General features: G+C 42.5%; 1 protein-coding gene across 1 annotated transcript; it reads left to right on the top strand.

Moving 5' to 3' along the window:
• Window positions 1-11,778: 11,778 nt before the first annotated feature.
• LOC147897123 (histone H2A.6-like) lies at window positions 11,779-12,229 on the top strand. The gene is made up of 2 exons (XM_087382048.1): window positions 11,779-11,920; window positions 12,000-12,229. The coding sequence occupies exons 1-2, from the start codon at window positions 11,782-11,784 to the stop codon at window positions 12,227-12,229; spliced, it is 369 nt and encodes a 122-aa protein (XP_087238174.1). The 5' UTR covers window positions 11,779-11,781.
• The last annotated feature ends 14,086 nt before the right edge of the window (window positions 12,230-26,315 follow it).

The raw sequence follows: 26,315 nt of genomic DNA on the forward strand, positions 1-26,315 counted from the left end.
ATATGATTTTGTTATCCAATGTAGAAGCCCATTATATCATTGCATTTTGTAAGAGGCCTCCATAGACCTCTTCCTTTGTGAAGGCACTTCGGGTTCAATTTATGATTGTTAGCATCCAATCCTAAATATTGTAAGTAGATATAATATAGTCATTTACATCTCATGCATCTATTTAAGTGGCATAACTTCCCCATGAATTCCTCACAAGTGCATCTAGGGAGGTCTAAGAATGAGTACTATGTACTCTAGCCCTCTTTTGACATGACAACTATAGCCACTATGAATTCTACATGCTCTCTACTTCTGATGATATTGATCCTTAGCACATCACAATCTAAAGCTGCCACTACTAGATCAATCCTCCCTCAATACAAATAAAGAGGGGTCAAAACACTAGATGGAATATGATTTTGTTATCCAATGTAGAAGCCCATTATATTATTGCATTTTGTAAGAGGCCTCCATAGACCTCTTGCTTTGTGAAGGCACTTGGGGTTCAATTTATGATTGTTAGCATCCAATCCTAAATATTGTAAGTAGATATAATATAGGCATTTACATCTCATGCATCTATTTAAGTGGCATAACTTCCCCATGAATTCCTCGCAAGTGCATCTAGGGAGGTCTAAGAATGAGTACTATGTACTCTAGCCCTCTTTTGACATGACAACTATAGCCAATATGAATTCTACATGCTCTCTAGTTCTGATGATATTGATCCTTAGCACATCACAATCTAAAGCTGCCACTACTAGATCAATCCTTCCTTGCATGTCCTTAGTAATTACTCTCTTATATGTAAGCTTTTTACTATCTATATGTTCTAGTCTATCTTCAAACTTTGAGTACATATGAATAAATTTTCTTTGGTTCCTTGGTCTCTCCTTGCCCAGTAGCCATTTACCAACCCCTTTTGTAAGCAAGCCACTCAAGAGGGGCTTGATCGTATGACCCCACAACTGCACTTGATGGAATCCAAGTTGGGTTAGTTGAGCTCTTACTTTGGAGAAGGCAATCTAGCCGAGCCCAAAGCCAAGAAGAAAATAGAAGATAGTGATGAGAAGGAAGAGTAAGCTCATCTATGGAGTCTAAGAAAGATGCCTTGATGGACTAATTCAAGAAGGCAATCTATGAGCTTGGCATCTAAGGAAGACCCAGTGCGGATGAAAAATGGTTCAAAAAGCACATATGAGACTATCATATTTGAGTATGGTGGATGGACAAAAAAGATAGAACTTAGCCCGCCTCCACACTGCACCCTCACCCACATTTAAAGCAACTGAACAACACAATCACAAGGTAAAGGCATTCATTCAGAATCCTCGTCTCCACACACCTCTACATTCAACACATACTATGGCCACATTTCCTCCGGAAGCCAAACAACCTCTTCCCACTCCCTCATGACTCACCTATATTACTATAGTAGTCCAATAATCACCATGGACCACAGACAGCAAAATTTCAACATTAAATCCTTCAAATGACAGACCACAAATCCCTGGCCCAAACTCCAGTTATACGATCATTTCTTTTTTTACTGTACAATAAAAGGATTTATGGCCAAGACCCAATGGGATCGGAGAAGTGTGGGTAGCTTATAGATGGAGCTATCTTGCAGCAACTAGAGCATGGATCCTTGAAATGGTAACCGAGACAAACCCCCATAAAAACTGACTGAAAACGGATCACACAAACTCAAAGAGAACCAAAAGACTACACAGCCTGAGACAAGTAGACTTAGAACTGAACTTCCCTCAACAACTTAGAGAACAATCAGCCTCATAAGGATACTATGAACCCACATCCCACATGAAGGTTATCTTCATGACTTTTCAAGACATCAACCCGATCCCACAATCAAAACTCCTAAGCTTCCATCAAGAACAACAGCTCGTAACTCTTCACATGATCTCATAAACTGCACCAAAGTATCTTCTTCTCAATCAACAAGCTCTAGCATTCCATAACTCTCCCCAAAGCTGCAGTTCACAAACCAAAGAGTGAAGAGAACTGGCTAACAGATCACATCAACCATCCCTGCTCTTTCACAACCACTTTTACTATTTATATCCTTCTCTTCCTCATAGAATACTCCAAGCTCATAGCTTCATGTCGCCAACAGTCCTTCAGCCAATAGAAAATGATACACAGCTATGCCTCAAGCTATAGCTCATCACCAACCACACACAAACCCACACTGAAAACACGTCCAGCAATAGCGCGCTTCCATATGATCTTAGCCAAACCACACATTCTCTGCACCGCTCCTATTATCACCCACCTTCCTTCCCATGACGTTAATATTTTGTAGCCTCTCTTGCACCAGCTCACGTGCAAACGATGATCATCTTGCCTGTGTGGTAGCCATGCTCAGCCAAATACAACAGCTCGCTATGTCTAGAGATCTCCAAAGCCAAGGTCTCCTCAGCCACACCAGCCACCTGCCTGGTCAAAGGCTTCTCTACCCTCAGCCTTGAAGCAATCATGTGCCCTGAATACCAGTCATTCCATGCTCTCGCTGTAGCACCCCCATCACCTGTCTCCTTCACGCAATGATATCTAGCACTGCAACTTCTCTACTCTCACAGAGCACACAAGCTCACGGACTCCCTTACATGAATATAACCAGCAGTGCCCGCAATGGCCCTTCTCTCCAGCTCGATCTCATTCACCACTTAGCTACTGTAAACCCGGAGCACCCAGAGCTTATCCTTTCCAAACCTGCACAATCAGGATTTTTCAAGAAGCTGTTGTATCCCCAGATCTAGATACGAGCGATGCCTCGGCCAATCTCTACAAGACTTCAATAAATGCCATCTGCACTATAGAGCTTGTCATCACGGGAGCACCTGGAGCCCATACACCCCCAGCTCCTTCACAACCCGTCATCTGCATTGGCCTTCACACAATATGAACGCCTTCCTCATGAAACCAAAAAACCCACAGTATATGCTCACTATCGCTCATAAGCTCCTCGAAGCAATCCTCGTCTCCCCGAGCTCACGTCCCCCTTCTCTATGTGTTTGCGATCCCCTTTTAGAACCCTCTTGCCAGCCACCAACTCACGTATCTGCCAACTCTCGTCCAGAAGCTCCTCTCCATCCTCACGTAGCCACATTTGCATGCATACCTTTCTTGATTTCAGCCATGTCATCTTGTTTAGCCACCTCATTTTTGCCTTTTTACCACTCCCAAGTTTCCCACAAAACTTAGACTAAGGCATTTAATGCACCACACTTAGACTTTGTGCACACTAATGCACACCATAAGCACTAAGACCTCATTACCTATTGACTATCCACATATAAACCCCGACACATGGGAAATTGGAAGACGCCCTCAACAAAAAAAAAACTATTGCCCTCATACACATATGACTCAGGACAATCACAAAGAGCACATGTCATCCCGTAACAAAACATTGTCGCACATTGGATACCATGCTCTGGGATGTCTGGTGCACCCACACTGCTCTCATCATTTCCCATGAGTCCCAGCAAAAGCATTTACAATCTCAAGAAAATATTTACATCAGTATAAAGTTTTGTGATGAGAGTATCCATAACCCAAAACTACCACCCACTAGCTATGTGCCTACCCTTCAACATGCAATAAGTGGAAAACTACAACGGCACTAGCTACTGCTATAATGAAATCTGTCTCAAATACTGACTTGACTACAAAAAGTGCTTATATAAAAACAAGTCAAGCTTTGATAACATTAGCCAAGTGTCCTATGTCCTAAGATGAGCAAGGTGAACAAGGACTAAGGAGCACTTAAATGCCAAGGTTGAGGTTGATCCCCATATGAGCAAAGAGAGCAAGCACTCATTCAAATTATCCAGATCAGGGGCAAATAAAAGTTTAAATGTTTTTTCTATGAGAAGAAAGGACATATCAAGAGTGATTGCAAGTTGTGGCAAGAGCATGTGAGACTCCTCCACATCAATAGTGAAACACATAAAGTTGACATGGAGGTAGAATGCAAAAGAGTGTTGATCGATATGATAGAAGCACCAGTAGCACAATTTTACACAATGACCTAATCACAAGGGATTTTCCCCAAGAAACCAAGGCATAGTATGATAAAGAAATTGATTGGATGGAGCAGATTGAGGCAATAACCCAATTCATCAAATATTCACAAGGCAAAGAATCCTTAGTAAAGACTACCCAAGAGAAACTAATGTTCAACCCTAGGAGGGATAGAGAGCACCAATACGAGGTTCTACAAGCATATACAAGAACAATCTAATTCTAGAATTGATCAACCAACACATACAAAAGAATAGCTTGACTCTAGAATTGCGCAAGACACTCCCAACTTGGCTTCACTATTGAGCATGCATTAACAAACAATCAATAAATGAGCCACAAATATATGATACCACAAATTCATGGGAGCTTTTTTGAGATCTCAAGATTAGCATCAACATAGAATGATTGCTTCAATGACATGTTCTTTGCTAATTAATTTATAGAAATGGAAAAATTGGCCCCACAGGCATAGTGGTTACCTTTGCCACAATTCTTGTCATAGACACACCAATAGTTGATGAGGCATGCCCATCATCAAAGTTAAACTCAAGAAGCACAACATGCAAGGATTCATAGTAGATGGTGGATCATGAAGGAACATTGTTTGAGCACCTAGCAAAAAATCTTAAGCTAAAGAATCTAAAGCCATCTCCTTTTGAAGTTTCTAACCCTTTTAAGCTAAAGAAAATTTTCCTTGAGTAACCTGTAAAGATGAAAGGGAACTACACGTAGAAAGATGAGGCAAACTGAGAAATTGGTTCACCTAAGGAAAAACTAACCAAGGCAAAGCACATGACCAAAGGCAAAAAAATAAGGCCAAAGTCAATGAGAGAGCATCTAGATGAGTTAGAAAGAATAATGTCAACCTAAATGCTCAGGTTGCAATTTTAGAGCACAAGTGGATAATTTAGCCTCCAACCAGGTACCTATCCCCCAAGAAAAGCTCAATGACCTATAGACAAAATTCCATGATTTTTAATGACATTCAGCACAACTGAGAGACAACCTCCAAGCTAGGGTAGAGAAGCTCCTAAAACTTTTGACAAAACCCACCAAGTGCTCTCAAACCAAGACGTGGAAAAAGGATGACAAAGATCCAGATTCAATCATTAGAGGTAAGTCAACTACAGTGACCCTAGAAACCTTTGCCAATAAAGGCCACCTCCATCAAACGAGCATCCATTAGCACAAGATAGTAGGCAATCGAGCCATCACACAAAATGATGATTGAGTGGTAGCAAATTGCTAAACTCTAAGCTCAAGAATCTAGCCAAATGATCAACCTTACCAATGACCCTAAGGACAACCCAAAGAATTTGAGGAGAAGCTAGGCATGAGACCCGAAATGAGGCATCACCCTTTGAAGCTAAAGATGAGGTGGTTGGAGTAACATGCAAAGAAAGAAGAGGGCCTAGCTATTGCAACCCAAAAGGAAGAGGAGGCAAATTGAAAAATTGGTCCGCCTAAATAAAAAATTGCCAAGGTAAAACACATGAGCCAAAGGCAAAAACATAAGGTCAATTCTATAGTAGAGCATCTACACTCATGTCACAATTTTGGAAGCACAAGTGGGTTGAGCCTCCCACAAGGTACAAGTCTCTCGACGAGAAAAGCTCTATAACCTATAAATACAATTCACAAATGAGGCATCTATGATTTTTTATGACATTTAGCACAATTAAGAGATGAGATCAAAACCAAAATGTTAATGGCATAGCCCATAGAAGATCGTGGGGAGGAAACCCAATTCTAATCCAAACACTACTTCCACCTTAGTGATTGGGGAGTGAAGAAAATGGAAAAGGGAGGTGAGGTAAGGTGATAAGGACAACTTGAAAGGAGGATAGGGTAAAAAGAATACATAAATAGGAGGATAGCATAATGAGAATAAAAAAATAGGGGTATTAAGGGAAACCTCCATTATTTTTAGTTCATATGCTCAATTCCCCATCACCATTTGGTTTCCCTTCAATAGCGACCCCCACCTTCGAGTTCTTTCTGTTAACATCTATCTGCATCACACTTGAGTATGAAAATTCACCAAGGACACTTCAAAAGTGAGTATCTTCAAGCATTGCATGGGTGGGTTAAGGGTTCACGAGTATTAAACACCAAGCACCCATAAAGTTAACCAAAGGGTAGTGAGCAAAACAAACCATCAACATTTACCGATCTTGTTGGGGAAGGGTTAATTGAATTTGAGTATTGACATGCTATTAGTTATGGAAGTTGAGTAGATTGAGTTTAGTACGCTTAAGATTGAGTGCACAGTCATTGAGAGAGATCTATGTTGACCAACGACTAATTGAAGCAATTGTTCAGTGTTGTGGGCTACTATAAGAAATACTTTCGAGTGACCATAGATGAGTGGCACAATATGGTGACGTGCTTGAAGACCAGATTGTGGGCTGCAAAGAGCATCCAGGCAGTCGATTAGCTAATTCATGACTTAGCCATTGTCTAACACACACTCAAAAAGAAGACACAGATACATGATCAAGCATGAAGAATACATGAGTCGAAGGGATTGGCTAATCTAACCATTAGAGCTAACGCGGTCTCAGAGCCAAAAGTGGTTTCTTAAGGGAGGCAGGTAGAACCATCAACTCTCCGAGAGACTCGGCCTTACTACCCCAAGGACGGAAGTTGATTATTACACAGAGCTAGAAGGAAGAGTTATTGATAATTGGCTTAGGCATTCCTGAAGACCAGCAAGTGACGGCTCATCATGGCAAATAGAGTCCAAGAATTCATCTACAAAGAGTTTGGACCTAGATCAGTTAGCCATTTTCTCTATTGATCCTTGACATGAGCTTGAGGATTCTGACAATGAAATAAGAAATTGGCTTCTTCGATACTCGACTGTTCCCCTGGAAGGACACCGTTAAGAAAAGACGTGATCAAGGAAGACTAGCTTTTGCAGATGGTCAAATAAGCAAAAAATTTGAAGCAAGACATGCTTCTGATGGAGATAGATGCCACTGAACACTAGAAGTGGTAAATATAGAGAAACTAAGGCAATTCAAATGAGTTCCTCTTCATATGGATAGAAGGCCTACCGCCTGAACCACTTAACTGGCCTTTAGCACATCTAAGGCCTGAAGGCAAACCACTTAACTGACCTTTAGCACATCTAAGGCCTGAAGTTATTTCTATGGATCACAACCATTGGGAGAATAAACTCACCACCACACTATGGCCCTGTCGCATGGCCCACAAGGTGGAGACAAATTGCACACCCTTTAGCCTCACACTTGTGGTGGAGGCAGTAATGCCCATGGAGTTTATTGTGCCTAGCCTTAGAGTGGCGGTTAGGGATCACATATCCAATGAAGCCATTCATGAGCGGTTAATCAAGCTTGAAAAGCGGATGAGACAAGGCTAAGGTCCCGCCTATGGCATGAAGGTGGAGAAGCTACCCTAAAAAAAATGGTCTGATCACAACTTGCACTATAAGAACTTAAAGGAAGGCGATCTCACTCTTTTGTATGGCATTAGAAACACCAAGCGCAAACTCAAATATTGCAGCATGGGTCCCTATGGGTAGTAGAAATAACACCACAAGGGTCCTACAAAATTGCCACTCTTGATGGAACGAAAATGGATGGCTACATTAATGGTAGTAAGCTTAAATGATATTACAGTCCCTTAACATTGCAAACCTTACAAGCTATCCATCAGGAAAGGGAGCTAAAATTAGAGGTTGCTCATATGAAACGGCAGGCCATACAAGAAGCCAAAGCATGTCAGGCTAAGGTGAATGATTTAGGACTTATGTCTATTTATAAAGCATCTGTGGAAGGGTTACATCCCATGGAAGACTTGACAATTGCTCCCACTAGGGTGCGAGCCAAATTCCAATTATGTAGGAAAACCATATGTTTAGCCAATGCATTCATTGATCCAAGTACCAATCATAATCTAATATGCTATGACATGTGCATGCAGCTCTTGACCTTCAAGGTAGCCTTGGAACCCACACCTCTTATGGTTCATGCTGTAAATGGTGAGATGAACGGGTAATTCCAAGGAGAACATGGTGTTGTGGATAGTCAATTTCCAGATTGGCTAGTGATAACAAAGGGCAACCCTAACCTATGATGGATGCACCTCGGTAATCCTGATCGATGCCAAGACTTCAACTACATCATCCTCTGAAGAGAGAAAGGCAAAAGAGTAGCCGATGGACCCCACGGTTCCTTGAGTTGTTCCCACCCACACCCAAGAAGGATGACATTCCAATTGCAAAAGCATCCTGGGAACATAGGCAAAAGTGCCCCTTCTAGCTACCAAAGGGCTCACAGATCGGTCCCTATTCCCAGGTTCTGCCTAGAAAGAGCAAAGATACAATTTAGGCTTTCCATTCTCCTATTATATCCATGAAAAATAAAGCTGCACGCCAAAAAAGAAATAGGACAAGCATATGCCAACAAACGAAAGGTCACACGAGCCACTTCAGATGGATACTGAAGCGATTATTGGAAATCAAGGGTTTCTATGAGGGCAGCACCTTCATATGGGTGCCCAAAGCATGTTACAAGAATCAGCGGGTCGAATACTGGCAAATACACAAGAACCTATCCCTAAAAAAGGGGTGGTAGTAGAAGAACCTATTGCACTCCATGCCAACATCAAAGCTCGATGGGTTCTGAGGCACCCTGCGCCATAATCAGCTTTCACATCAACGTCCAAAAAGCAACTTACATGGTGAATCCATCAAAACGTGTCGCTATTGATTCTATAGCACCACATCTGAGGCACATAGCAAGGCTCTAGTCGAGTCACCTAAAAACCAATGGATTCCTCAAGTCTATTTCGAACTCTAGGCAGTGCTCTAGTTACTGTAAGCCAATACCATCGAACATGCAACACCACTTGTATAGGATTCCTGCACACTCTTCACAGGTTCACAGGCGCACTAAACAAATATGCTGCCTAGAGAGATGCTAGGTATTTCCAGACTTAATGCTCCCAATCCACCTTCCATGCACAAGAGTCTAGGTGAAAATAGCAAGTTTGAATCTTAGGTGAAAGTAGAACAATTTGATTTTGGCTCTTGCCCAGACAAATGAAACAAGACCAGTAGCAAGAGCCAAAATCATCCGCCTAGCAGTCTATCATGCATACCAGATTTGATAGTTGGAGGGGAATCAATTGTACTATTCATGAACCCAAGAGATTTGTCAATAAAGGCGACCCCCACTAAATGAACGTTGCTTGTTGGGACCAAGCTAACTCAAGGGGAAGACCGATCAAGTCAGGCAATCAAGCCGACACATGAAATGATGATTGACTAGTAGCAAGTTGCTAAATATTGGCCCTTGGGTTAGGCCAAGACAAGTGGAACCCATGGAGAACTCACCAACATAGGCAAGAGCAAGTGGTGCCTACAGTTAGTGGACATGGAAGTAAATCATTGTCTAACTTCACTGAGCGGTGAGTGGACAACAGTAGTGAAGCTAAGGTGGTGACTCCGAGTCTAAGGAGGAGTCATCCTATAGCTAAGGGTGGCACACCAATTATGAGCATTGGTCTATTGAACCACCGAGTGTTAGGAATCTGGTGTTTACATCTTCTGTTAAAGAACCTCTCAGAACAACAGCATTAACCATATCAACTAAATCTCATCCCATGGTATCCCATGAAGAAAGAAAAAATTCAAACGCGAGGCCATCAGAGCCTGGTGCTCTCTCTTTTCTCATTGCTTTCACTGCAAAGTCCAGGCAGCTCATCTCTAGAGAACTGCACAGCTAAGATCTGCTGTCTCTGTGCAACTAAAATTCGATTGATGAAGACCCATTAAAGCCTTCTCCATTGCAGCATCCCAGTCTTCATTCTATTCCATAGGAGCAGCAACCAGCCCACTCAAATGTAATAGGAAAATCCTTGTAATATGCCAAAATCTCGTCTCCATATTGCCATTAGCATCCAATACTCTATCAATCACTTCCCTCTAATGATTTTGTTTTATTGTGTTGAAGAAGAACTTCAATGGACAATCACCTAACTTCAAAACTTCAATGGACAATCACCTAACTTCAACCATGTATCTCATCTCTGCACTCGAGCTAATTCAACCCCCTCCATCTCGCTGTTGCGTATCTCATTCTCCACCTCAACCAGAAGATTTATATTTATTGAATCATCCGACCTTTAGAGAGGTAGCTTTTGTTATATTTTCCTTTTATGACTTTAACTGTGTGGTGCTATCATAAGTGAGACGAGAAATATTGGTGAGGGCATGCATATGAATTGTGTTTCTTTTGGTTCTTGTCGCTTGATTGGTGGTTTTTCATTTTTTTAGTTAGGAGGTTTCAGACTAGTTCGCAGACGAGTAAAGCCCCCACAAACTTCGTCCACCTTAAATTGAGGCACTCGTCCACTTGCCTATTTACAACCGAGCAGACGTCTTTTTTACTTGTCCACTTGCCTATTCACAACCAAGCAGACGTCTTTTTTACAAGTATTAAATGCTCCACCTTTTTATCACAAAATAGGATTGTCCAAGTGGTAAAGCTCTCATGGCTTGCAGCAGGTGGTAGTCTTGCCGGTGCACGGAGTGGTGCAATTCACCCAGACATCATCTTGGGTGCCGTGTTGAGGCTGCCCATGAAAATCTTTTTTCTTGTCCGTGAGTCAGACGCCACGTCATTTTTGGCTAAAGACGGGCGAACATGTGTGAATCAATCTTCTGTGCGGCGCGGATTTTAATTGGTCGCCACTCAATCCACCCTTTTGTGGGCGGACGAGTGTGAAACGCACCTTACCCTTACACCTCTATTTAATTATTCTCGTTACGCTATCCTCTTATTTATTTAAAGTTGTTAGCCTATCCAGGCTTTCAAGTTGCCCTATCACCTTACCTCACTCATCTTCTTCTTGTGCAAACGCTTTCCCATTTAGCTACAATCAATGCAAAATCTACATCTCCTTCTTGTGCAAAGGCTTTGCCATTTAGCTATTATCGTGCGAAATCTACCATTAGAAGATTACAACAAAGTCCCCAACGACATGTTGAGAGTGATCCTACCTCTTGATCTCTTCTATCAAGCTCTTTCAAGATTCAAGGTGCTCTTCGTTAAGCTCTTTGTCTCTCTGCTCCGCTGATCTTTTGAGTTCAAGGTGTAGAGTTGTTGATCTTATATTCAGTTTATTTTCACACGATCCCCTTCTCCAGCCTTGATTCATGGTCTATTGCTTGGATTTCTTCTATAGTGGTATCTAGGCTGGGTTCATACCACCCACCTGCCATCCTCCAAAAGATGGTGTGAAGGGTTGCTGTCCTAGTTGGGCCAATAGGAGGGATGCACCGAGACACTAACACGAAGATTTGTGTTTGGCTCATGAATGTTGCCCACTCCATGGCCTCCTCCTCCAAGTGCTACATGATTGGCCCATTCCATCTCCTCCAACTGCTACACCAATCACAGGTTGGTGACATAAATCAACAATCTGATGATTGTCGCCTCCAAGGGCGGAGAGAGCCACATAGTTGAAGGAAGCCAACGGGAGAGAAGGAAAGGCGGATTCCCGGTGCCCACCAAGTTTAATGAGAAAGCGAAGGCCACGTGAGCGATCCGGAGGGGGGGATTGTGAGCCGTAGGATGGAAAATGGATCGGACGGAGGGAGGACGGGCAACATTTGTCCAATATAAACTTCCGTCATCTCTTCCGTCGAGCTCCGTTTAGATTTTCGTCACTCTGTCTGGTGATCTTGTGAGCTTGGAGGTGTTGAGAGCTATGGATGGCCGTGGTAAGTCATCAGGCAAGAAATCCACTTCCCGTAGCTCCAAAGCGGGCCTTCAATTCCCTGTCGGTCGTATCGCCGGCAAATATGCTCAGCGCGTCGGTGCCGGTGCCCTTGTCTACCTCGCTGCCGAGGTTCTCCATCACTCTTCCTCATTGCTCTTCTAATCGCCTGATTCTGGATCCCATCTCAGATGCTTCCTGCTGCTCGCTTACCTTGTTTCTCCGCTCCCAGGTCCTTGAGCTCGCTGGAAACGCCTCCCGCGACAACAAGAAGACCCGTCATATCCAGCTGGCTGTCCGCTACGACGACGAGCTGAGCAAGTTGTTGGGCCATGTTACGATTGCCACCGGCGGTGTTCTTCCAAATATTCACAATGTGCTGCTCCCTAACAAAGCCGGCAGTGGCGCTGCGTCCAAGGACGCTTCTACAGACGCCTAGTTCCGATTCTCAAAAGTTCTCTTGTAGGTGTTCGTAAACACCACCTCGGGGGATTACCTCAACTCTTTGCTCCATCTGAAACAGGCATCAGGTAGCTCTCTCACTACGTCACATGAGTCTTTCATCCAGGAGGGACCAAGACCATAAGCTCCCCTTGTTCTCTCTGCTGCAAAATTGAATAACGTTCGGTGACAACCTGACGACAGTTGAGTCGGGACTTGGATCCACCTTGAGATTGGTGATTTCATGTTAACACTAGGTTGTAATTGGCTATTAGCTCAGGAAGCTTCCATTGATTTCAAGACCAAATGTCTCCATCGACCCAACACTCCCCCGATCTTGTGGTTATACTCTCGGCTGACCTCATCGACTTCATCTTCTATGATCCAGGATGATCTCTTTCGCCAAGCTGAAGTCTAACGCCTCCTCACAAATTTTCCCACGGCCTTTGCCACAGGAGCCTCAACGACAACCACGGTCCGACATCACCCACGGAATTTTGACCGGAGATGCTCGCTCGATTGCATTTGCTCAACAACCCCGCTCCAACCACGAGGTGGATGTAATCGGACACAGGTTGAAGCTATGCTCAAAGACAACATCATCCGGCATTCCAAAAGCCCATGGGTCTCTGAACGGTATTTAGTCAACAAGCCGGACGGATCGTACCGATTTTGCGTCGACTTTCGGCCTCTAAATCGGGTCACAATCCGGGACCAATACCCCGTCTCGCGGCTGGACGACATCGTTGACTCTCTAGGCAAGTCCTGTTTCTTTACCACCTTGGATCTTAAATCGGGATACTGGCAGATTCCCATTCGCTCTGAGGATCGACCAAAGACTGCTTTTCGCACTCTTTTCGCACATCGTTCGAATTCAATGTAATGCCATTCGGTCTAAACAATGCCCTTGGCATGTTCCAACGCGTAATGAACTTTGTTCTTCATGACTTGATTGTGCAAGGCAAGGTTTTGGTGTATTTAGATGGTGTACTGCAACGTGGGAGGAACATAAGGACGTCCTACGACAAGTCCTACAACTGCTTCACAGCTTCAATCTCCGACAGAACCCAATCAAATGCAAGTGGGCGTACTGCAGCCTGAAATATTCGGGTTTCATCATCACAACAGAAGGCATGACACTGGATCCGCTAAGGTCAAAGCTTTACAACATTTTCCCGCTCCTACTAACGTCAAAGGTCTCCAACGTTTCTTGGGTATGGCAAGGTTCAGCTCTCGTTTTATCCCCGAACTTGTCGTTTTATCTGCACCTCTACGTCGCCTACTTCTGAAACGAGCCAAATTCATTTGGACTCCGAAATGCCAAACAACATTCAATGAAATGCGGCAGATTCTCACAGAGGATGCACTTCTCTGACACCCCGACATCGCCAAACCATTTCTCATTCGCCGAAGCTTGGCTTTCTGAAAGTCCTCACCAAGCTACGAGCCAAATTTTTTTTGCCAAAATTGCGACAATCGGTGCATCACTATCTTCGTTCTTGCCCAACTTGCCAGCGATTCAAATCTTTGACCATGAAGCCAACAGGCGAGATGAAGTCCATTTCTGTCACACGCCCATTCGAATTGGTGGCGTATGACATCACCAGCCCATTACCTACCTCGTCACACGACAAGAAGTACATCATCGTCCTCACAGATTATCTCATTCGGTGGACAATTGCACACTCTTTGCAATCAGCCAATGCCTCCGAAGTTGCAGAGTTTTTGATTCAGCACCTGATTTTGCCTCATGGATGCCCCGAGCACATCCTCTCCGACCAAGACTCTAACTTCAAATCGGAAGTGCTTTGCATCATCGCTGATCGCCTCAACATCAAGCAACAATGTGCCAGCCTGCATCATCTTGACTGCAATGGGTTAACCGAACGTCTGAACTGTACCATCAAACTCATGCTAGCCATGTATGTTAACCCCGCCCACACAGATTTATGTCGTTGCTGCGTACAATATAGCTATCCACGAATCTACAAGAGCCAGTCCATTCGAGATTCTTTATGGTCAACCCCCGGTTTTCCCCCCCCGAAGTTGGAGAGCCAGTCCATTCGAGATTCTTTATGGTCAACCCCCGGTTTCCCCCCCCCCAAGTTGGATTAATCAACCCAATGACCATCAAGGTGCAAGAAGCCCAAGAGAGGGCTGAGTTTTTAAAAGATGCTCTCAGTTATGTCTGACAAAACGCAGCTGAGCATCTTCGACAGGCACAAGGTCGTCAATAGTTACTATACAACAAAAGCCATCGACTAGTCAATTACCAGCCTAGTGACTTAGTCATGATCCACTACCCAATTTAAAAGAAAGGATTGTCAGAAAAGTTGCTTGCCAAATGGATTGGGCCGTATCAAATCATCAGACCAGTCGGCACAACCACTTACGCTGTTGAGCAATGTGGTCCTAAAACATTGCACATGTATCTCGCATAAAAAAATTTCATGCACGAGCTGTTCATTCCATAGGGGGGGATAGACATAATGGTAGTACATCCACGTAGTAGAAGAAGCAAGGTTCTTGGACAGAACGGTTGTTGTTCTTGTTCTTAATGATCTTGATGTATCGAAAGTAGTTGCAATTGATCTAATAAGAGGGCAGCACACAATGCAGAGACTAGCTTGGCCTGGATGTTTACCTGAGATCCCTAGCAGTCTTCCTCTCTGTCGTATACACATCCTCTGTCTGTCTACGGTTGTTACGATTTATAAAGACTTATAATCATGACTTAAATAAAGGAATTAAATAGTTGATTAATTCAACATAAAGGTGGTGTGAAGATACAAGATTTGTTGGAAACATGTGTTAGGTGAGATATACCATTTTTAGAATAAGGCATAGAATATGTTATTCTATTATTTTGAATCTTGTTCAAAGTCATCACATTCTAGTATTGTATTTTGCCTTAAAGTATCTAGTCTACTCATGATATTTAATATGTGTGCATTTTCACTTGAGGGATAAGTCTACTTAAATGATATTGCATTTAGACTTGAAGGATCAAGTCTACTTAAATTATATTTAATGTGTGCGGTGGCTAGTATTCACGATTGGGATACATTTTCCAAGATCAAATGCATGTTGGAGAAGACTCATTGCAAGATTTGAGGTTGAAAATTTGCTCATCCTCTTGTGCTCCCACTCCTAGTCTAGGGCCGAAAGGAAGATCCATGGCCTAGTCTAGGGGGTTAGATATTAGTTTGGAGTCTCTAATAAGCTAATCTTACTTAGAATGAACCATAGAAGGTACATCTTTGGCTATCATTCACCTTTGGTAGAAAGATCTACCAGGTTCTTGCTCTAGACTTGTTTTTTAATAAACAAAAGAATCGATCATAACTTTTGAGGGTTTTCTTAGATTAGTTTGAATTAAAAAGCATTAGAAGATGATTTATAATTTTATCTTTTGAGTCATAGCTAGATTTTTTCATTCGACAACCAGTAGGGTTGCAAGAAGGTGGGCTCCTTATAGATTGCCATTTTTTGTTTTGCAATGAGTGACATAACATTCGAGAAGCAACCTACCTATGCTATAATAGTAGCATCACCACCCCCTAACACTAGGCATAATGAAGTTATCCTTCATTTGTAATATTAGATTGTTCTTCTCAAGCAAGAGAAGACTGAGCGGAAAAATAGATTTTAAAAGCTAGAGTGAAAATTGTTGAGCTCAAGTTGAACATTTAAAAACTTCCCATAGTTTTAGATGAGGAGCTAGTCTCGACTCAAACGAAAAAGTTGCATGAGATGCTTAAGGGAGAGATTCAAGAGAAGTTTAAAGGAGAATTGAAGTCCCTTATGTATATTTATTTCTGTAAATTTTAGAAATAAAAAAAATCCTTCTGTTGAACTCACGTGATAGGGTTACATATGATGAGTGACCCCCCCCGAGAAATTTTCACTTTTAGAACAACAGAAAAGAAAGTGGATGCTTAAACACTCCAACAAGTTGAAAAGACTTTCAATCTGGATTGTAGTGAAACTCACAAAAACTCAGCTAAAGAGAAGAGTTTTAAAGCTTGCAAAGGTGAAGGCGGCTAGAAAAGAAGGCAAATGGCTTTGTCTATCGAGATGGCAAGGCGTTGATCAAGGACTTTAAAGCCAAATCGATAGACCCTCAGTCTATAATTGATTATGATCTCCATTTGTTTTCGCTCATATCTTTTTGAAATTTTTGAACTCCATTTGTTTTCTCTCATATCTTTTTGAAAATTTTGATGTATTGGTTGAACCAGTTGTAATCAAAACTGTAAGTGTACACTTCATGTCTTTTAAGACATACTACAACATTTTTTTTGCTCCAAAAAAAGATCATATCCATGGTTCTTTTTAAGGTTAAATTCTGGCAATGAATAATGCTACACAATTTCACCTTTATTAAATTCTTGTAGTTTGGAACTCATCACTCATGTACAATTGGTGGAGTTGTATTTCAACATCTTGCCCCAACCTCAAAATGAGCTTGCACATGATATAGACCCAAGGGTTGTTGGAAGTGTTCAAACTTCTCGTTCCTGAGGGTCTTTGTGAATAGGCCATCCAGTTTCTCATTGGTCTTCACATAGACCAAGTGTAATTCTCCATTGATGAGTGAAAACACACTTCAATATCCTTCATTCTTGCCTCATTCTTGCATGATATTTGGGGTTCTCTGCCACATATGATGCTACTAATGTTGTCACAGTAGATTGTGACACTTCCATTAATTTGCATCCCCAACTCACTGAGTAGTAATGTCAAACATGTGGGTCATTGTTTGCTTGGGTGTAGCCATTTTTGGTGAGGTTCAAGCACTTTTCTGTATATGGGTATCTTGCATGACCCATAACTTATGCATTGCTCAATGGAATTTAGCAAAATTTGTCTTCAAGTTGTAGTACACATTCCAAAATTGAACATGAGAGCAAAAAATTATGAAATAAGGATATGGAACGAGACCATTAAAGCATTACAAGTGCTATGTTGCATGTGAATCATGCATCCTAAAGACTATAGGATAATAGCAATTTTTTTAAAAACATCAAAATTTTATTCTATACATACATGCAACCAAGTAATCATTCTAAAGTACACTACATGAGCTTCTCCTCAACCCAAGGACACACCTAAATGAGATCATTATGCATGGGTTAATGGGCCTCCAATGTTGTACGAAAATGATGTATACCCATTCGAGGGCACGCTCCATAACTTTTCTTTGATTTGTTGAAAACCAAAATGGATTGAAAATTTGGAATCCAAGCTATTGGGACTAGTGCATGGTGGTCTTAAAACATTGATAGTTGTTGTTATTGGTATCTAAATTCACCCTAAAATGAAAGAAGTTAGAAAAGTGCAATTTGTGCATGTGCAAAGATATTTTAATAAATCCAACACTATTTATAATTTTGAACTGTTTCTTTTTCCATGCACTTGCTTGCTATATGGCTCATAAGCATGCCAAAGGTCATTACATTTAATAATACACAGCATCAAACCCGATAGCGTGCCCTTTGGCCTATTTGTGTTTTAAAGCATTAAAGGCCTTATTGCACTTGTTTGGGGTATCCAAGTTTGCTGACGTAGGCAGGTTTTGTAGTCTGAGGTCTTTGTGGGAGCCAGTGGTTTGTCTAAAGAAAGACTGTGAGTGGCATAGGATTGAATGCATTCACGACACATGCAAGCATTGTAGTTTGAAGCTAAAGAAGAAGACATTCAATGTTTGTCCAAATGAAATGAGGAAAGACAACCACGTTGCCCTAAAATGGAGGAGATTTGAAAATGTCAATGTTGAAGGATCCGATAAAAAGAGATGGCTACTATCATATAAGAGCACCCAACCAAGGGAGCTTGTAGGTCACGTGGCTCAATTCATCCCAAAATATGTGCACAATTTCATGGCCAGCTGGTAGGATAAGCAGTTCAAGACGTGCCTTGCCAATTTTCCCTATGACACTATTGTATCTGTCATAGATTTTGCATAAAATTATTCTTTTCAAGAACAAGATGAGATACAAAGTGCTCATTGGTACAACAAGTAGATAACAATTCTTGTGCATATCATATACAGTCATTTGCTTGATTCTTCCATGCCTAATGCCAATCTGCTTGCTGACTCATAGGAGTCCAGGTTAGTACAACACACTTACCATTTCTACATTTCAAATGATAGCGAACACAAGCGCAGTGCCAGCTCCTTATCTGTGTCAACACACAGTGCCAGATAGCGCCTCCACCAACCCCTCAATGATAGAGGTGACAACATTTGGTGGCTCTTCCACAACTTTAGCACCTCCAACAGCCTGAGAAATGGCTCTACAGCTCGGCAACACATTCTGCTTTGATCTATAGTAGATACTCTCGTAACGAGCGATCTCACAGCATGCCTCCGACTGGCCTCACCCTCAGCAAAGTAGACCTCCAATTCGACTAAGGCTACACCTATTTGAATTTAGATATACCCATGGAGAGGGATATACTCGAAGATAACTAGAGGAGATTACAAAACCCATTGAGAAGCGAGTTACGAAAAGTCTTGCCTTCTTTTTGTGCAATAGTTTGTGGCCAAATCTAGGTGGAGGAGCAGTGAGATGCTGGCTTTAGAACAGCAAGCTCCTCCAGTGGCTTAGGGAGAGCTGCGTCAACTCATCCCTCTCTGTGTATTGAGTTCTCTGTAAATAGGAACGTGGAAGGGGCCTACCACATTTGCGACTTCCTCCTATTAAGTTTCAGATGCAACCTATGCCACAACGAAAGAAGGGCAAGAGTGTCTTCAAATTGGATTTAGACATGCACGAGCATATGTTAGGGTGTCTTGGAGCAATGGATGAGGACGACTGAAATAGTACTAAGAAAATGTATGTAGTCTCATTGCAGGGAAACAATATGTCCACTTATCCTACAAAATAGAATTTGTATTGAGACTGCTTCTTTTTAGTATATCCCAAACAACCACCGTGCTGGTTTTATTAAATTGTTTTTATAAATCCCAAATGGTTAAATCCATGCTTGTTTTTAGTATATCCCAACAACCACCACGTTGGTTTCCCATAACAAATCCACACATCCTACAAATCCATTCATCCTGTAATAATAGAAGCAAACCACCGCATTGGTGGCTGTTAATATCCTAGTGCAAACCAATCACTGCACTAGCGATAACTTATCCTGCACTAATCCTACACTACTACCGTGCTATCCCTACACTACAGCCATGGTATTCTAAAATTTATTGCACAATGCTATACTAAAATAGTGCCCTTTAGATTGTTTATCATTTTATTAACCATCAGATTTCATCCCATGCTTGCTTTTTAGTTATCCCAACAACCACCACGCTGGTTTCCCATAATGAATCCGTTCATCTTGTAATAATAGAAGCAAACCACCACACTGGTGGCTGTTCATATCCTAGTGCAACCAACCACCGCACTAGCGATAACTTATCCTGCACTACTGTCGTGCTATCCCTACACTACTGTCGTGCTATCCTAAAATTTGTTGCATAGTGCTAGTGCCCTTTAGATTGGTTATAATTAACCATCAGATCTCAACCACCACGCTACTTAAAACATTTAAGTACTAACACGGAAGCAGGTTGATACAAAATCAGGTATTACGAGCACCATGAGAATATCCACAAGTTTTTTATTATTTCAAAATACAATGACATTTTTCTTTTTCAAGGAAATTCCAAACTCCCAACTATCTTGTGAACCTCTATATAGCAAGGATCTCCCAAATCTTAAGGCTAGTCTGCCAATGGCAGACCTCTTCACACACTCAAATTACACACTGCTTGCTTGACTCTGCCGACTTATACGCCCATAGTAACTCCTCCTTTCGCTAGGGTTCTTCTTCATCCTGGTCTTTGTGCTCTATACATCTTCGCACCTCTATCATGTCCTGCCAAAAGAAATCTACATCATGAGCTTGACAAGTACCTTAAAGGAGCACGAAAAACAGTAGCCAAGGAAATTAATATTCACTATCTGTGCCGACTCCAAGTAATACACCCACCACCAAAGCATGTCCTCCTTGCAACTACTTTCCTCCTTCTCTGGGTCTGTTTCTACGAGGATGCCATCCAACATCATTTTCAGATAGAACAAAAGCATTCCAAAGTCTTTTAGGTATGCCATAGATTCACAGTAGGTGGATCGGTGTATAGAGTTTTGGAGCTAGATTTCATAATGGGCTCTTAGTTGTGTCTACACTACACTTACATAGGGAGAGAGTTCATTGAGCCTAACCTTCTCATTCTTCAGTCTCATGTTAGTTGTTTAATCTAAATATTTTGTCTCACATTAGTTGTCTAATCAAAATCTTTCACATTAGGGGAGAATTGGGGTCTCAAAAGGGCCTCATAAGGAATGGATTAGGGAATGCTTAGTGGGCTAATGCAAGGGGCTTGGAGGGTCCCAAAGAGGCCTAACCAGCCCAACCTAGGCAGGTTAAGCCCACATTTGAGCCCACCTCTCCCCCCATCAATGAGGGGAGGGGGCCACTTTTTTAAATTTGAATTTCAAATTTCGAATCTCCCTCCCTCCCTCTCTCTCTCTCCCTCTCTCCCTCCCTCTCTCTCCCTCCCTCTTCCCTCCCTCCCTCCCTCCTCCTCCTCCCTCTCCCTCTCCCTCCCTCCCCCTCCCTCCTCCTCTCCCCTCCTCTGTCTTGCTCCTTCTTCTCCCTCCTCCCTCTCCCCTCCTCCTCCTCCTAGCTCCTCCTCCCTCCTTCCTCTCCCCTCCTTCTCCAGCCGCCCAGGCTCCCTCTCCTCTGCTCCTCCCTCCTGCAGAATCTCTCCCCTCCTCCTCCCTCTTGTAGCATCTCTCCCCTCCTCCTCCCTTCTACAGCAGCTCCTTCCCTCCCTTCTACACCTGTTGCCCTACTCTCCTCCTCCTCTTCCTCTTGCCCTCATCTGCTTCTCCTCCTCCCTCTTCCTTGCTACTCTCTCCCTCTCACTACTCCATCTTTGCCAACTCTCCCCTACATTTTAGCCTGCATCACTGATACCTCTCTTTGAGTACTCATGGCAGCATTCGAGGACATACCCAACAAGTACCATGTGAACCTACAACTGGAGGCAGAATATGCAAGCACACACTCTTTGGGATATAGTGGAACTCCTCAAAGTGTGCTCCACAATCTTCAATTGCAAGGAGAGAAGCATCTTGACCTTTGGGTAGATGGAAACTTGTATCCTTTAGACCCTGCCACCCAAAAGAGTCCTCCTTTTCATACAATGCATGATGTTGTTCAGTTTGTTGGCAAGGACATGCTGGATTGCTCGGTTATTGCAATCGATTGAACCATTCTCAGACATTGGCTATGTAAGCAAGCGAGGTGCAGAGAGCCCAAGCAGAAGAACTTGTACATTTGGGAAATATTATTATTGTGGTAATGCATAATAGTATGCAGGATCTCCAATTGTAAAACAAAGAACTCAGTGACAAAGCACATGCACTGGACTTGGAGTGACATGAATTGGAAGAATCACTCTAGAAGCTTGCTGAAAGCAAACAAGATTTGGAAAGGTCTATCCATGGCCAAGTTCAACGTGCTGTGGAGAAGGAACAGAACGAGTATAAAAGTTGAAGGGAACACCTTTGGGACTAAAGGAGAGGAAAAGACAATTGCAATCTATGGATGCATTGTCAACCAATAGTGGTGCCCGAAAGAGGAGAATACGGACTACAAGGTTAGTTCCCCAAATTTTCAATGAAATTTCTTACTCCAAAATATTTATGGTGTTGCATTCTTTCCACTAAGACTCATTTGTAATCTACTTTAGGAATTTCATAGAGGATGTGATGGGAACAATGGAAATGGATGATAGTGATCCTTCATATGTTCTAAGAAGTTTAATAAAGCCAAGTGATGTCATGGAAGTGTTGAAGGACCCTAGACAAAAGGGGCTACATGAACACGTTGCTAGAGAGGTAATGAAGGATTTCAAGGGCCTCATCCAAGCAAAGGAGTGCTTGGAGCTTGTGATGCTGCTGGTGTAAGTCGTGAAGCTTACAACTCTATTTTAAAAATTTCAAGTCTGCTATGGAGGAAAAGTATAAGATATCTATAATGCCATTGCCAACACCATGGTCTGTAAGGCTTGCATGTCAAGAAACAAACCAATGTGCTAGAGAAAGCTTGGAGGATACCATTGTGTAAGTGGCACAATGACTTGGAAGAGTAAAAAGAAATCTGGCATCCAAACGTTTGAGATGAATGCTTTCAATAATGTTTACATGGATGTAGAGAATTTGCAGAGAGCCATGGTCAAATTCTATGGGATGAGAGAAGAAGGTAAGAGAAATTCCCTCTTCACATTCAACTTTATTTCTTTTGATTTCTATATCTTTACTGTATTTCTCTTTCATTGTATAGATGGCAAGCTAGTATTTGTTATAAAAATGGATGAAGCTCAGTTGGTAAAAGAGCAAGCAACATCTTAGCAACATTGACTCGAAAAGCAAAGCATCTCTTCTATCACTTAGTCAAATGGCAATCAAATACAAATGGATGCATTTTACACACACACATGTTGCTTTGGTAGTAGGAATGATCCTAATCCCTACTTTATATGAGCTTTATATACACAACCTTCCTACTACATTCACGATAGGTAGTGCCCATTGCATTTACAATAATTCGCAGCTAGAGAGGGTGAGCATTTGTATTATGAACGATGCCTTGTGTTTTGCTCAAGGGGATGAGGAAGTTGAATAGGGTTTCTCAGTCCAATCTGAGAAGGACATATGGTGGCTTGCAACCTTTGAGACCCCAAAGGAGTGCCACGAGACATTGAAGTGGGTTTTGGAGAGAACTGGCATCCCATCGATTATTCGAAGATAAGAGGCAGGGTAAACATTAATAGTGGATGGGCATGGAACATTTCAAGTTGAATGGCATCTAGCTAGTGATTTGAAGACCCTCAAGTGCTTGTATGGTTGTGATACAGGTGCAGATGCAAAACGGACATGCTTGTATTGCACCCACTCTCAAAAGATGCAAAAGGGAAGCCTACAGTGGGAAAATGGCATCCTTTCTTGCAACCAAAGGGCAGCCCTTGATCGTCACAAAAAGGATCCTAAGTGGGACCCCATTCTACCAATTCCATTGGAGCGAGTACACATGTGTACTTTGCATGTTGAACTGCGTATACTTGATAAGTTACTCTATCTCTATCTAGTTTATGCTTGGAATTTGAGGCCACAACAAGTATCTACACAATAAATTGCAAAAGCTGAAGAACTACTCTCACTAAGGGGACTTCACGGAGGCAATGTGAAGCTTAAGTAGGACAAGAAACAATCAGGAAAGACACAAAATCTTCCTGCTAAAGTGTCCATGGGTGGAGGAAAGACAAGGAGGTTCTTGTCCAACCACAATGCTGATAAAGAAAAACATACATTGGCTCAAAGCACCCTAGGTTGGAGGTACTAGAAAGCTTTGTGTGAGTGCACCACAAATCAAGCTTCATATCCGCGAATTACTACTTTGAGAGCAAAACTATGGACAAAGATTGATGCATTTATAAAGTTGCTTAGACAAGGTCAAACAGATGAGCTTTATTATGAGAGATTCAAGACAGCATTGGGAGAATTCATATCATTGATGGTAGAAGCATGGGGGGAGTCACATATTACACATTACATAGTAATCCTCCTTAGGTTGAAATTTTGTGCTTTAAACTTGAGTCAGTTTATGTTTCTAATACAATGTTTTTCTTTACAGCATATTCTTTACGCACATGCACCATGGTTTGTGGAGCAATGGGGCCCTCTCTCCATTTGGAATACTCGAGGAATGGAGAAATCACACTACAAAGCAAAGGCAACATACTTCAAGAATACAAGTCATGGAGGTGATATCGCATGAAGCAATGCACTACATGAAATGTTCGATTGGTTTTATAGATGTCTAGAGGCCAGGACTCTCAAGCGCGATAAGGTAGAGGTCTCAAGTCTCACAAAAGCAGTTCAACATGTCAAGAAGACAAGGAGATGTGCTGCTTGGAAGTCCTCAACAAGGAGCCAAGGGGTTGTGCTTTGGTTGTAACATAGAGTCAGACAGGGGAGGCATTGGGTCCTAAGAGAGCCCTAAATGTAAAATGTTTGATGAATAAAGTTAACACTATTTTGAGTCAATTATAGATTCCAAATTCACAAATTTGTTTGGAAATTGCAGAATTGCATGTGCGACATGGCAGGGCAGAGGGGTGAGTGGGTTGGGAGGGAGGATAGTGAAGATTAAGTATTACCGAACTAGCAACAAAAGATTGGGGGGGAGGGGGTGCACTCAAAAAACCCTAATTTAAAAGAAAAACCCTAAAGTGCTTTTTAAAAGACTATATAAAGCACTTCAAAACCCTAAAATCCCTCATTTCTATGGCACGAGTTAAACAAACTGCTAGACCCATTGGATGCTGCTTAGACACTACCCGTTGTCCTCCTCACAATGCCATGGCCTCCAAACACACTGCAAGCCCTAGTGGCCAAGAGGGCAATGATCAGCAGGGATCTGAAGGCGGTTCTCATCATCGGGAGTCCAAGCAATGCGAGTCCCCACCATCCAACTCTCATGGGGGATCCCAGGGATCTCAGCACCATGAGGAATCCCAGCACGATAAAGGATCCAAGCACGATCAGAGGTCCTCTCAGTCCTTCCACACAACTAACCATGGAAGTAGAGAGGTCTCCCAAGAGGGACAAAATAGTCCAGTCAATCCTGATCAACTGCCCCTACCTCCTCCATGGGGTCCTGGCGTGGAGCATCTATACTAACAAGGGGAGCAAGAAAGGCAGAGAGAGGAGATGGAGAGATTACAGGGGCCACAACAAGAGGAAGTATTTGGCGGGCTCACAGATATAATGAACCTTGGCCCCAATCCTCCAACCAAGCAGACTGCACGGAAGAGCACCATCAACCCTCTATGCCTCGATATTATTAGATATGAGGAGCCTCTAGTACGAGCTGAGCAAGAGCCTTAGCATGCTGTCTCACAGCCTCATGAAAAGGAAAAGAGACCAAGGACAAAGTAGACCCCTAGGCGCGACAAACCACCTCGAAGGACCCACCAGACACAGGAAGAGGAGTCTGAAGAGGTGGTTGCAAGGGAGGAGAGGCGAAAGAAGTTCAAAGTGGACAAGCGGCCCTGGAGCCATGTCCAAAGGCTAGTGCAGGGTCCCCCAAAGATTAAGAGGCGCAAAAAATCAGGCGTGAAAGCACTTTAGGAGATCTACAAATTCCAAACCACTGTGGACAATCTCATTCCCCGTGTACCCTTCCAGTGTGTTGTACGTGAAATAGCACAACATTACAAGAGTGATGTGTGTTTCACTTCAGGCGCTATGGGAGCAATTCAAGAGGCAATGGAGCAAATGACAGTAGGTCTTTTTGAACACGTGAACCTCGACGTGAACTTATGTGCTATCCATGCCAAAAGAGCAACAGTGATGGACAAGGACCTTGCACTCACCAAGCGCATCCGCTCTGATCCCTCCCTTAGGCCATAGATGTTGTTTAGATTTATTTGGTGTAACCTGAATCATTTTGTAAATCTCTGCCCTTTGAGGCCAATGAATAAAAGATATTTTTATGTTCTATCACTGTTCTCGTGTTATTATACAGGTTACATGATGCTTTTCATCAGTTTATGCAAGTTCAGTGTGGATTTGAGTGGTCAAATGATGTTTTTTCACTGTGGTGTAGAAGGCAAATGTGTTTGGCATCACGCAGGGAGCCCAGAAATGCTAAAACCTGCTATGGCGCATATGGGGCCTGTTTGACAAGTCAAACAGGCCCCATACGCGCCATAGTGGGTTTTAGCATTGGTCAAACAGGCCCCATATGTACCATCACAAGTTTTAGCATTTCTGGGCTCCCTGCGTGATGCCAAACACATTTGCCTTCTGCCGTGTGGTGAGATTCTTACTAGATTGCTCATAAATGACCATTATAGCACAAATATTTATCTAATAGCATGCTTTTGATCAGAATAGTGAATGAAAATATTAATGCCAACAACAATTTAAGTTACAAAATACAATGATAGTATAAAATAAATTTTGTAAAAGAACACAAAATGGGGGACTGTATAAAAA

This window comes from Dipteris shenzhenensis, chromosome 11 (genome assembly GCF_047967505.1).
Source record: "Dipteris shenzhenensis isolate YYH24624 ecotype China chromosome 11, Dip_SZ_1.0, whole genome shotgun sequence".
NCBI classification, from domain to species: Eukaryota; Viridiplantae; Streptophyta; class Polypodiopsida; order Gleicheniales; family Dipteridaceae; genus Dipteris; species Dipteris shenzhenensis.

Coding starts and splice junctions, on each gene's coding strand:
- LOC147897123 (XM_087382048.1), top strand. CDS start 11,782: ATGGATGGCCGTGGTAAGTCATCAGGCAAGAAATCCACTTCCCGTAGC. Junction 11,921..11,999: donor CCTTGTCTACCTCGCTGCCG/AGGTTCTCCATC, acceptor CCTGCTGCTCGC/TTACCTTGTTTCTCCGCTCC.